This window comes from Staurois parvus, unplaced genomic scaffold, assembly GCF_062004578.1.
Source record: "Staurois parvus isolate SC_StPar_1 unplaced genomic scaffold, SC_StPar_1.0 ptg000525l, whole genome shotgun sequence".
In the NCBI taxonomy this organism is placed as follows: Eukaryota; Metazoa; Chordata; class Amphibia; order Anura; family Ranidae; genus Staurois; species Staurois parvus.
In genome coordinates this window covers 9,759,328-9,773,103 of record NW_028318321.1, presented here as the reverse complement: position 1 = coordinate 9,773,103, position 13,776 = coordinate 9,759,328, and the positions used below count along the sequence as shown (strand labels likewise).

At 42.6% G+C, this 13,776-nt stretch overlaps 1 protein-coding gene across 1 annotated transcript in view; it reads left to right on the top strand.

The window, feature by feature from the left end:
• The window catches only part of LOC149451734 (alpha-2-macroglobulin-like protein 1), a 151,645-nt gene that overhangs the window by 87,515 nt on the left and 50,354 nt on the right, over positions 1–13,776 (top strand). The window contains exons 27-30 of the mRNA XM_089690325.1: positions 584–658; positions 3,271–3,433; positions 7,941–8,155; positions 13,326–13,544. Of these exons, the coding sequence (XP_089546451.1) occupies positions 584–658; positions 3,271–3,433; positions 7,941–8,155; positions 13,326–13,544 (672 nt within the window). The remainder of the gene's footprint in view (positions 1–583; positions 659–3,270; positions 3,434–7,940; positions 8,156–13,325; positions 13,545–13,776) is intronic.

Sequence of the window (13,776 nt, the reverse complement as noted above, 5' to 3'; positions counted from 1 at the left end):
TTACAATGAAAGGTGCCACCAAAGATACAGCTTGCAGGACGCTTCAAAGCGCAGTGCACTTTCAGTGTGAACAGTTACATAGGATTTAATGGGGAATTGCTTGGGAAATTGCGGCAGAAGTGTACCAGTGTGAAAGGGGCCTGTCTCTGTATACCCAACCATTACAGGAATCACCTGGAGGATCGGCCACCCAATGGCTGTTTATCCAGTGCCATTCATGAACAGCACTGGGTAAATAAACAGCCACTGATCCACCATTGAAAAATGTAGAATGGTACACAAGAGGTTTAAGCAGTTAAAGCAACAGTTTTTTTAAAGGTTTACATAAATAAAAGCTGACCATTGTAAGCACTCCTGTCAGTGGTGAATGGTTAGTTTCAACCCTCTAACTGCCACTTTTGCTGGGTAGCTTTTAAAGGAAGTTGAAAAGACTTACTGGCTAATCACAGGTGAAAAAAAAAAGAAAAAGATGAATTATTTTTTGTATCTTGATATATAGATCAAGATATGACCAGAGCAATCTATACAGAGAAGGGGGAAAGTGTGTACAAGTTTAATAATTGTGATACTTCTTCTATATTAGGGGGAATTGAATGATACAATTTGGCTATCTGCTTACGTCATAATGACTTTTCTGGAGACAGGATGGCCTGAGGAGGTGCGTAGCTCTTTCAACAATTTTTATTATAACCCAAGAACAGGAATACTGAAGGTGTTAAAATGCTGGTATGCAACTGATCTGAGCAAAGCTTGCATTCACTATGTTGACTATTACAGTGGCAATGAGACATATTTCAAATGGTTTTCCTGTTTCTTGTAAAATGTACGGAAATCTCAAGCTGGGATGGACAGAAATACAAATCCTATTGGGAGAGATAATATTAAAATGTGTAGGGGGCTTTTTTATAGTACATACCAGGGGCCGTCCAGGATACCAGGGCCATCTTAATAACATCAAGGGCCCCTGGGCAAAATAGTGCACTGTGGCCTCTACCAGCCTACAGGGCCATCTTAATAGTATAAAGGGTCCCTGAGCAAAGCAAAGCACTAGGGCCCCTACTGGTCTGCCCTAATTTATGCACCTACTCCCGAGACTTAAGCTACAGATAGTTGATAGAATTAAACATATATTTATTACTACTTTCAATAAAATCAATTTTAAAAAAGAAGAAAACATGCCATAAATGTAAGACTAATCAACACACATATCCAAACAATATAAAAAGTCAGTAGAGCAAAAGACAGGGGATCATAAGGGCAGAGTATGGAGAGGCGGAAGGCACAGTACAGGGAGGACGCAGGACTGCACAGTATGAGGGGGATCAGGAGGATACAATACTGGGATCAGGAGAGCACAGTAAAGTGGGAGCAACAGGGCACAACACTAGGGTCAAAAGAACACAGTACACGGAGGGTCAGGAGGGCACAGTACAGAGGGGGCAAGAGGGAACAGTAATGGGGGGGACAGGGAGGACTGACCATTTGGAAACTCGGGCACTGCCCAAGGTCCCGGGGTCAGTAGGGGGCCCCATGAGATGCCCCTGGTACCTATTTCATAGGCTTTTTTGAGTTTGAGCAAGGACACAGGGGCCCCATGATCTCCTATTGCCCGGGGGCCCCATGAGTTGTCAGTCCACCCCTGGGGGGGGTTCAGGAGGGCACAATACTGGGGTCAGTACAGAGGGGGTAGGAGGGCACAGTACAGGAGGGTAGAAAAGCACAGTACAGAAGGGGTTGGAGGGCACAGTTCAGGGGGAGGGTCAGGAGGGCACAATACTAGCATCAGGAGAGTACAGAGAGGGAAGAGAGCTGAGTATGGGGAGGTTAGAGGGCACAGTACAGGGGGGATGGTCAGAAGAGCACAATACTGGCATCAGGAGAGCCCAGTACAGAAGGGGTAGGGGGACACAGTACAGAGGGAATAGAAGGGCACAGTACAGGGAGGTAGAAGAGCACAATACAGGGATGGAAAGGTGTGGAGGGGCAGGAGGACACACTATGGAGGGGCAGTAGGGCACAGTTTTGGTGGGGTCAAGAGGGGACAGGACAGGGGAGAAGGACATGAAGAGCAGGAGACCACAGTACAGGGAGGCAGGAGTGTACAGTATAGGGGGGTGGGAGGGCACAGTACAGGGGGGCAGGAGGACACAGTACAAGGGGACATGAGGGCACAGTACGGGGGGTTCAGGAGGGCATAATACTGGGGTCAGGAGAGCACAGTACAGGAGGGCAGGAAAGTACAGTACAGAGGGGGTTGGAGGGCACAGTACAGGGGCGCAAAAGGACATGGTGGGGGTCAGGAGGGCACAGTGCAGGGGGAGGGCACAATACTGGCATCAGAAGAGTAGACAGACGGCAGGAGGGCAGAAAAGCATAGCACTGAGGATGTTGGAGGGAACAGTACAGGGGAAGGGTCAGGAGAGCACAATACTGGCATCAGCATATTACAGTACAGAGGAGGCAGGGGGCGCAGTACAGGAGGGCAGAAAAGTACAGTACAGAGGGGGTAGTAGGGCACAGTTTGGGTTGAGTCAGGAGGACACAGTACAGGGGGCAGAACGGCACAGTACTGGGGTTCAGAAGGACACAGTAGAGAGGGGCAGGAAGGCACAGCACGGGGGGGTGGGAAACCACAGTGCAGGGGGCAGGAGTGCACAGTACAGGGGGGGTGAGGGAGAGCACAGTACAAGAGGCAGGGCGACACAGTATGCGGGGGCATGAGGGCACCCTACAGGGCAAGTAGGGGGGCACAGGACAGGTCTTGGGAGGGAACAGTATGAGGGAATAAAGGGACACAATACAGGGGAGCACGAGGTCACAGTATGGGGGGGGGGGAGCAGGAGAAGCACAGTATATCTCTGTATGAAAGTTAAACAAAGATTTTAAAAAAGACACACAATAATGTAGCAATGGATTCATTAAATGTAGCAGCACTCAAACAGGGAGAGGGAGGGACAACACTTAGGGTCAATTCAGTATACTCTGTGCAAATATATTGTAAAAGAACTAGCTGACAGAAGGAAAAACAGAGAAAGCAGAATGAGCAGAGAGGTGAGCTAATCACTCTTCTGCTGCTCTATCATGGTCCAGTGTGCAAACTGGTAGCAGAGTGGTGCTGTAGTGTATTCCTTCACTGTACAAGAGAAAGTGGCATTAATTGGTAAAGCTTGAACACATATCTGGATTATTGTGATGTCTAAATACAGCCTTGTCATCATCCTGTTTTGAGACCTCTCTGTACTACATAAAGCTACATTTTGTCTCTTCCAGGATCAGATGGTACAAAATGCTATGTCATTTCTTCGGAACAGCATGCCCATGGTGGACAGCCTGTATACGAAGTCTCTCCTTGCTTATACATTCACCCTGGTGAGAGATTATGAGACCAGAGAAATTCTTCTACAGGATCTGCATGACAGAGCAGTGAAAGCAGGTGATACAATCATATATCTGTACACTGTGATAACCTGCTATGGTTTGAATGCTTTCTTTATCAGAAGATTCACAGGGACGTATTACCATTATATGTATATGTAAAATTTATACTGAGATGAGGAAATCACTTACAGAGCTCTTTTTATTGTAGTTCATGCCATAGCACTTCTAAATATTTTTGCTGTAGATCAAGACACACATGTACTATATTGCCAAACGTATTGGGCCCCCCCTCCAAATCACTGGATTTAGGTGTTCCAATCACCTCAGTGGCCAAAGGTGTATAATTTCAAGCACCTAGGCATGCAGACTGCTTCTAGAAACATTTGTGAAAGAATGGGTCGCTCTCAGGAGCTCAGTGACTTCAAACATGGTACAATGATAGGTTGCCACCTGTGCAATAAGTCCATCCATGAAATTTCCTTGCTACTAAATATTCTACGGTCAACTGTTAGTGGTATTGTAACAAAGTGGAAGCAACTGGGAACAACAGCAACTCAGCCACGAAGTGGTAGGCCACATAAAATGAAAAAGCAGGGTCAGCACATGCTGAAGTGCGCAGAAGTTGTCAACTGCAGAGTCAATAGCTAAAGACTTCCAAACTTCATGTGGTCTTCAGATTAGCACAGCAACAGTGCATAGAGAACTTCATGGAATGGGTTTCCATGGCCGAGCAGCTGCATTGGAGCCTTACACCACCAAGTGCAATGCAAAGCGGCGGATGCAGTGGTGTAAAGCACGCCGCCACTGGACTCTAGAGCAGAGGAGACGTGTTTTCTGGAGTGACGAATTACACTTCTCTGTCTGGCAATTCCGATGGACGTGTCTGGGTTTTGCAGTTGCCAGGAGAACGATACTTGCCTGACTGCATTGTGCCAAGTGTAACGTTTGCTGGAGGGGGGATTATGGTGTGGGGTTGTTTTTCAGGGGTTGGGCTTGGTCCCTTAGTTCCAGTGAAGGGAACTGTTAAGGCATCAGCATAGCAAAACAATTTGGACAATTTCATGCTCTCAACTTTGTGGGAACAGTTTGGGGATGGCCCCTTCCTGTTTCAACATGACTGCGCACCAGTGTACTTCTCCTCTGACATCAATGCCTGACCTCACAAATGAGCTTCTGGAAGAATTTTCAGACATTCCCATAGACACACTCCTAAACCTTGTGGACAGTCTTCCCAGAAGAGTTGAAGCTGTTATAGCTGCAAAGGGTGGGCCAACTCAATATTGAACCCTACGAACTAAGATTGGGAGTTCATTAAAATTCATGTGCGTGTAAAGGCAGGCGTCCCAATACTTTTCCCAATATAGTGTTTGAGATCTTTGGTTTCCACAGCTGTAAAGCTCTCAGACAGTGAACATGAGGCCATAATGTAAATTTTACATTTCAGTCCAATTATTTTTTTAGCTTGCTGCAAAGTCTACTACCTAAAGGATAAGTTCACCTTTAGGAAATATTACATGTTACACCTGTATTTAGGGTGTAACATGTTCTAGCTTCTGCCCCCAGATCCCCTTTCCCTTTTGACAGTGGGCGGGGGTTCTTCTCCCTACAGCCACTGTCACATTTAAAATTGTAATGGCTGGGTGAGGCTCCACCTTCACAGATATCTCATTCATCCACAGGGATCTGTAAATGAATAAACCACCCCTGCAGATGGACTTGTAATTCTCAACGGACTGCGAGAGTGCTGATCAGCAAGCTCATAGCCTATTCATTCTTTCTCCAGCTTTCTACCTGAAAACCTGTACAGAGGTAAAAGCAGAAAGCTGCAGGGAGAGTGTGCAGGAGCATGATATTTCACCTGCAATCTGCTGATCACAGGTGCAATGCTTTGCAGGCTCCTGTAGAAAAAAGTAATAAATGCACATTTTTTTCCTGCAAAAACATATGCATTTATTATTTTTACTTAAAAGGCGAATGTATCCTTTAAACTGTAATGTAGAGTGGCAGTTAAAGTAGAAATTAAGGATTTTTTTTCATTTTGGATAGAGTAAAGAAGAGTTTTAATTTCAACTATCAGGTTTTTTTTCTTTTTGGCGCATTTCTGACCCCATAAACGTCAATGAGAACACCTAAAAATTGATGACTTGAGATTTTTGTGGTGTGTTTTCCGACCAAACAGCAGCTGTCCACCCCTAATCTCCTTCCCCTCGTGCTTTCTATTGGCTACAACAAAGGCACCCGATGCTTGAACACAAATATATAGTGCTTGTAATGCACTTCTAAAATGCTTTTATATGCTTGCAACACTCTCATATAGAACACGTGAAAATCACTCGACTCAGGTGTAAATACAACCTTACTACTCTGGTGACAACTCAAAATTTGGGATTTTCCTTCACTTTCATTTTTGGTGATAAAAGTAAACAGGATAAATACAGAGGATGACGCAATGACAGCAATGAAAACCTAACCGGAGTTTGAATCCATTCTCCACTCTGACTATTAGAAAAGGATTTGCCTTCAGTCCTACTACAAGGTTAAGCACTCAGCTGCACAAACCCAGGTTCTTTGAAGCTGGCCATACACTATACAATTGGATTGTACCATTTCTACACAATCATCTTAGGATCTACCAAAACCATGTAATCTGAGGACAAATCTAAACAATACTTTCAATTCGTATCCAGTCAGTCAGGCCATTGTACTTAGTTGATGATAATCAGAAGATTGTACAATCATATTGTATAGTGTATGGTCAACTTAAGGCCCTTTTCATAAAGGGTGCTGTAGGACTGTGTTGGGCAGCTATTCTCAGTCCCACCACAAGACAAAGCAAAATACCTTGCATTCTATCTGGCCAGTTCACATCACCACATTGTGGTGGTCCACGCAGAAAAAATTGTACAGCATGCACTGCAATACAGACAATAAAAATTATTGAAATGTCACTATGTGACATTTTAACCACTTGCCTTTGGATGATTTTGCAAATATGACCAGGGCTTTTTTTGTTATTCCGCACTGCACTACTTTAACTGGTAAATTACTTGGTCTTACACCACTATAACTGTATGAAATTAAATTGATATCATTTTTTCAAACAAATAGAGCTTTCTTTTGGTAGTATTTAATCACCATTGGTTTTTTAAATTTTTTGCTATATAAACAAATTAAAAACAGAACATTTTGAAAAAACACATTTTTCTTTTTCTGTTATAAAAATTTGCAAATAAATAATTTTCCTTCATAAATTAAGTTCAAAATGTATTCTGCTACATTTCTTTGGTAAAAATAACCAAAATCGGTGTATAATATTTAGTCTGTGTGAAAATTTTAGCGCCCACAAACTATGGTGTGTGTGTGTATATATGTGTGTGTGTATATATATATATATTATTATTATACAGTATTTATATAGCGCCAGAAGGTTTGCTCAGCGCTGTACAATATAGTGGGGGACAGAACATGAGACAATACAGTAACAAAACAAAACACAAGGGGTTCCAGGGCCCTGCTCTTTCGAGCTTACAATCTAGGATATATATATATATAAAATTTTTAAATTTACTTATTTAATTGAAAATTTGATCTGTTCCGTGTACAGCGCTGACAGCCTAGCTCATTTCTTGAGGTCCTGAAATGCCAGAACAGTAAAGATAACCCCCAAATGACCCCTTTTTGGAAAGCAGACTGTCCAAGATATTTAGCAAGAGCCATGGTGCGTTTTTTAAAGTTCTATATGTTTGTCACAATTTTTGGGAAAATCAGGACATGTCCCAATGTCACCAGTGCAGTACAGCATCATATGAGTGGTGTTGCGGTGATCAGGAATACTGACTGGTGAACGTATGTAAATAAATAAAAAAAAGGAAAAAAGTTTTAAATAATTTTTTATTCTGTTTTTTTTCAACATTTTTTCCCACAACTTCTTTTTTTTTTTTTTTTTTTATTTTACTCACTTTCATCAGAGTTGTTCAGTGTCACCATGACACTGTACTCCTCTGTGAGGGTGATCACGGATTTTTTTTACAAGGTTATTGCTTATAATAGTGATGATCACTGTTATAAGCAATAGTTAAACTTGTCATGAATGGCTTTCCATTTGTGACTGCTTACTTACGGTTGACATGCTGTAATTGGCTACAGCTGATCACATGGTACAGGTAGCCAACTACCAAGGTACCAAGCTACCATGTGATAGCTGTGGGCAACTGCGCATGATTCGCACTGGTACGTCAACTGGCCTGGCTGCACAGCCCAGCTGAAGTAAATGTACTGTAGGTGGGCAACAAGTGGTTAATAACATTCATAAAAAGTACATATTGCAATGTGCTGTGATGGGCACATCAGCACTGCAATCATTCTACCACACAGAGGCGGCTGCGTTCTAATGCAGTTGCTGGTGTGAACTAGCATATAAGGCTTCCTTCCTAGAGTGCATTCCAACACCTGAATTCAGCCCTAAAAAAAGGGAGGTTGTGTTCAGAAATATATGCACACTGTGTTTTTAGGACTCACTACTTTCACATTTTCTTTCCTTCTTTTTTTGATGTTGTTTTTAGGAGGAGAAACTTATTGGCCAGCAAATCCAGATAATCTTCACAAAAAGTCAGCATGGTCCGAGCCTAATTCTAATGAGGTAGAATTGGCATCCTATGTGCTTTTGGCACATCTATCTTTGGACACCCTTACGATGGAGGATATCGTCAAAGCTTCTCCCATAGCTAAGTGGATTGCCAAACAGCAGAACCTGCATGGGGGGTTTGCTAGTACTCAGGTTGGAAAATGTAACTTGTATAGTATGTATCAGGGTTGCTGGACTGTTTTATATAACTGGTGCCTGGTAAAAGTGGATGCCTGCTTAGGGTTTCACTGTCATTTATATGCCCACCATGGGGGTAGATACATTGCTCAGCCTACCTGTGGGAAGGTGCAGCATGGTGTGGTGGAGTAATTACACAGACTCTGGTTGTAATAATAATAACTTGTAATAAAAGGAAGGCGCAACTCAACAGACAACCTAACAGGAGAATACCACGCCAAGGATTCACTCACGATTCCAAATTACTTGTATACACAGCAGGTTCAGATGCACCAACACCATCTGTCTCAGAGGGCAGGATGTGGCCTGGCCTGTCCATTCCTAATGGGGAGACTTCTGAATTGGATGGTGTGTCCCCAGCCTCCTCGTCAGGAACCTCTCCCTACCGCTACCACTTTCCCTGACAGATGGGTGCTCTTTCCCCTCCTAACCACTTTGCGTAATGCATGCCAAAACCTGGGGGCAGAGACTTAAAAAGCTTCTGCTGACCCAAGATGGCTGCCAGGGGTCACCTAAATGCAGGGTAGCCAACAGGAACTCTGCCTCAGGGGACCTGGAAACCAGAGAGAAACTAGGTTTCTCCTGACTTCCTCTCCAGCTGTGGTTTGAACGTCACCAGCAGTGGAGAAAGCAGACTGAACCTGCCTACATACTTCTAATAAACTGGAAAGGGTTTCCTTAAAAATATTATTAGAAGTACAAAAAATACAATACAAAACATTTTCCCACTGCACCAAGTTCTGCACTCAGTCCCACTGTATTTTCTTGCACAGGCTCCACTTATATAAAAAAAAAACAAGAGTAAGCTTTACATTTTTTAAACATAAGCACCACATGTTTGTACTCTGCAGTTTCAGACACCAGACTATGCAAAAATGAGATTTATTATAATATCTAAAGTTTGGAATTCTAACAGATGCCCACAGTCCAATTATTCTTAGTTTTTCTACTCAATCAATAGGAAACATGTTAGGAAGGTTTATTATTGAGAATAATATTAACAACTAGAAAAGCTACAATTTCTGGGGAAATTGTGTGAAGTGTTCTTGCCTCCATCAGTAGTCTACAACTGGAATGGACGGAGTGACTGGGTGGAGTGGCTTGAGCTGGGTGGCGTGAGTTGCAAACAAATGGTCATTTTGGGAAAACTATCAGGACTATGGCTTAGCCATGGACATTTTTAGTGGCAGCAGGGATAGCTGAACGTTTTGATATAAGATTTGTGTAGGTGGGCTTGAAAATGAGGGAGTGATGGCAGTTTAGAAATCATGTCCTAATTTTTCAGCTCACACTCTAGCTTTTGTCACTCTGCTGCCTGCTCACACACCTGGGTTCCTATGGCAACTCACTCTACAGCAAGGGCAGAGAAGAGCGGTTAAAAACAAACTGCTCCAACTTGCTCACTTCACTGGCGATTGCCATCTTCAAACGGTTGTAGTTTAAAAATTATAAATCCTACACCGAAGGGTTTTATATTGTGAGAATCACAAGACCCAGACCTACATTTTGATGCAAAGTATGTCTCTGAAATATTAAAAATGAAGGCACAGTCGCAGTTTAGAAATTGCCCTTCAAATTTGAGATGGCTAGAGTGGAGTTTCAATGAATGTCAATGGGCGGCGTGAGTTGCAAACAAATGGTCATATCATGAAAACTGTCAGGACTATGGCTTAGCCGTGGACATTTTTAGTGGCAGCAGAGATAGCTGAACGTTTTGATATAAGATTTGTGTAGGTGGGCTGAATGTTTTGATATAAGATTTGTGTAGGTGGGCTTGAAAATGAGGGAGTGATGGCAGTTTAGATATCATGTCCTGATTTTTCAGCTCACACTCTAGCTTTAGTCAGCTCCCACTCTAGTTTTGAACATTTCGCCATTCATTCCTATGGGACCAATTTCACCACAAAAACGCTGATATTTCGTGAACCATTCGGCGAAACGTTGCACAAAGTAATAGCACACCAATCGGGAACAATCCGCACGTTTCGGTATCTTACTGTCTATGTAGTGTAAAAACTGTGGGAGGAGTTGGGGTGGTAAATTTGGCTATAATAATAAGAATATATTTGTGAGATAACAGTAAGTGGTCTTGCCATGCAAGAACACTTAATGAAAAGAAAAAAGTTGTCCAAAGGACTATGCGAGGCACACAAACTATATTTTAAAAACATTTTAAAAATCAATAAACATGATACATCAAAATTATAATGTACATGCAAATAAAAATGCAAGATCTACATGATCCACGAGTTACATAATACAAGCTCTTTGCACAGAATCTTGATGCATTTCATGAAGCAGCGTTCACTTCTTCAGGAGATAACAAAGCTTGTAGATATACCATATAGAATGACTAGGTTGTTAGAAATAAAGAAAAAAAAGAAATCAAAAACTTGCCACCAACTCAGTCCATATCAAAAAACATATGTAAATCAATACACAAGCTGAAAAACCACCCAAGAAAACAGATGGCGACTGGAGGACACCCCACCAGCAAAAAAAACCATTCCCGCCACCCCTTCCTTTGCATGTCCTGTTCTTATGGGGCATATTTGTTTACCTATTTATTTTGTCAACATAGTTTCCTTTCCTCTCCCTTTTATCTTTTTTTCTTTCTTTTTTACCTTTTTTGTATTTTTGCCTTTGGTGTCTATTCTGTTTTGGTGTCTATTCTGTCCATTGCCTCCTGCTGCATTCCCCTAGTGGGTTGATCCATTCCTCTTCACAGCTCTTGGCCAGGATGGCTTTTTTTTGGCTGGTGCATGTCATCCAGTCGCCATCTGTTTTCTTGGGCAGTTTTTCAGCCCCTGTACTAATTTACATAACTTTCTTGATATGGATTGAGTTGGTGATAACTTTTTGATTTTCTATATTATTTTTGTACTTTAAACGAAATTAACACTGCGTCACGAAATGGGTTAGATTCTGTGCAGAGAGCTTGTGTTATGTAACTCATTTATCACGTAGATCTTGCATTTTTACTTGTATATACATTATATGCTTGATGTATCATGTATACTGATTTTTTGGAATGTTTTTAGTATTTTTTTTTCTAATTAAAAAAAAATATAGTTTGTGTGCCTTGCAAAGTTTCTTGGGCAACCTTGAGTCACACCTCATCCACATTCACTACTGCCTCTTACACTTACTGAGAATCATAATAACAAGGCATGCACAGCTAAATCTGATTGGTTATCATGAGCAGTTCATTTACAAACCCACTAACAGGTTGGCCAGAATCTTCTGCTCTATGCATTTTCTTCAAAGATGCTTAGGATGTGTTCTTGTACTAAGAAAAGCCTCTAGTGCTCATGTGTATAAGCTATTATAATTATCTTACAGGAAATCTGTGTAGTACCCTCCTAGTTTATGTACATATAGTGTGTGTGTATATATATATATATATATTTAATACATTTAGTTTAGCTCTCCCGTAGCCTGTTGAGCAGTTGCTGATTACCTTAGCTTGCTCGGTGTTTCACAGACTGTTGGTCCGATTATTTCCTCCTGTATTATAAAGGGTTCTGGAATCACAGTGGGAGGAAATGTAGACCAGCAGTCTGAATATTTTTGGGTGCCCAGCCAATCCCTGGCATGTGTGTCCAGTAGGAGACTGGAGAGCTCATAAATAGTCTGAGGCCAGTAGCAGGGGTGAGTTGGTCCTGGGTCCATTCCTGCAAGAGGAGTACCATCCTAAAGGGGGCTTTGTCCCTAAGGGGCAGTCTGCTGGAGCTTGGGGCTTATTTTAAAGTCTGGTCTATGATTTTGGTCTGGAGAGCTCACTGAAGAGTGACCAGTGGAACTTGTAGGAGGGTGTCCAGCTGTCCTCACTGAAGAGTGCCTGGTGGATATCAAAAGGAGGCAACCAATGATCCTGTGGCATTGTGGGTACTGACCTGAATTCAGAGCCCTGATGACTGTGTGCAACTCTCTTTCCTTCAAAAAGGCTGTCACGTACCTGGTAGGAGACTGAATTGATGAGGTTGGCCTCTCTTGTATCTCCAGCCCAGGCCCCACTGAAGGTGGAACAGATGGTGCTGAGGGATAGGAGGAACACAAGTGCCGGCAGGTGTTGCTAGCAGAACTTGCAGCAGGAGATGCAGTATTGAGGAGTCAGACAAGACATCATGCCAGGAGCAGATAATTTGCACACTGGGCCAGCCAAGGCTAAAGGGGCACTCCGCATGTACTGCAGGTTTTGGAAGCATGGCTTGTTGAAGCTCTCAGCAAGCTTTAGGCAGGAACACACTGCAATGACTGGAGCAGTTATGAAGATCAGCCGAAACAGACACTCAGAAGTAGTATGTAGCCAAGTTGGAGGCAGGAGTGAGGTCAGGGAGGTAGCCGAGGTCAGTAGCAGGAGAGCAACAAGGTACAGAAGCAAAGGTGGAAGCGTGGTCAGGAACGAAGCCGGGATCAGGAACAGGTTGGTGGAGATAGAGGGAGAATTCAGGATTAGGTCAGTAACAAGCCAGGTCATCAAGGAAAATCAGATACAGGATACACTCAGGACAGAGGAAAAGCTGAAGACCAGTCAGCACTGACAGTGAGCAAGAGCATCCCTTAAATAGTCCATCTGGTGCCAAAAACAGTGGGCATGCTCCCACATGCATGCACACGTGTGCGCAAATTCTTGCTTGCATGCATGAGCCTTTGCTCATTTTTATTAGTGACGTCTCTATGCCCTCACAAAGGTGCTAATTATTATTCAGCCAGTGGTAATTCTTTTGGGTTCTCTATCTCATTTACTTTATCTGCTTGGTGACACAGTCACAGATCAATAGGAAGAGAAGTGTCATCGTTATTCTGGCCATAAAATACATCCCCTAGACTGTTTTAGAGCCAGAGAGAGAGAGAGGAAATGCTGTGTGCCTGGCTGTGTTTTCACTAAATCTGGTGAAGAATCAGTTCATCATCAGCGCTTCCTCTGGGGGTACGCTACATCGGTTTGCCTGACACACCAGTCCCAAGTTGCTCATTTTTGTTTGCTGCATTTATTTTATGGACTACAGAGCTGCTGCGAGCATATCTTTAGAATCCACAGCTGGATATGGTTTGTTATATATAAGGTCATTTTGATCAAATTCTTTAATAAACAAGCCTGTGTCTCATGTCCCCTGCACAGGACACGGTGGTGGGGCTCCAGGCTCTTTGTCTGTTTTCTAAAACAACTTATACAAAGCATGATGGGCTGGAGGTAACACTGAGCACAGACATGGAAGGTACTCTTCATCATTTCTATGTGGATGAAAAGACACGACTTCTTCTACAGAGGAAACCTCTGACAAGGATTCCTGGAAACTACATGGTGCAGGTGAAGGGTAAAGGATGTGTCTTCATACAGGTAAGGTTCTCTATATTTCAGATATAGCATTTTACTGTATGTTGTAGCTCCAAGTGCACGTTTTTCAGTTCAGTAAATGGTCAAGTGTCAATTCTGTTTCTTGTTTTCAAGACTTTTCTTCTGTGTTTTTTTTCTTGTTCAAAGAACCTCTTTCTTTTAGACTTAATTAATTTTAACCTATTTACCAGATGAGTTTTCCATTGAAATTGATGGAAACCCACCAAAATGCACA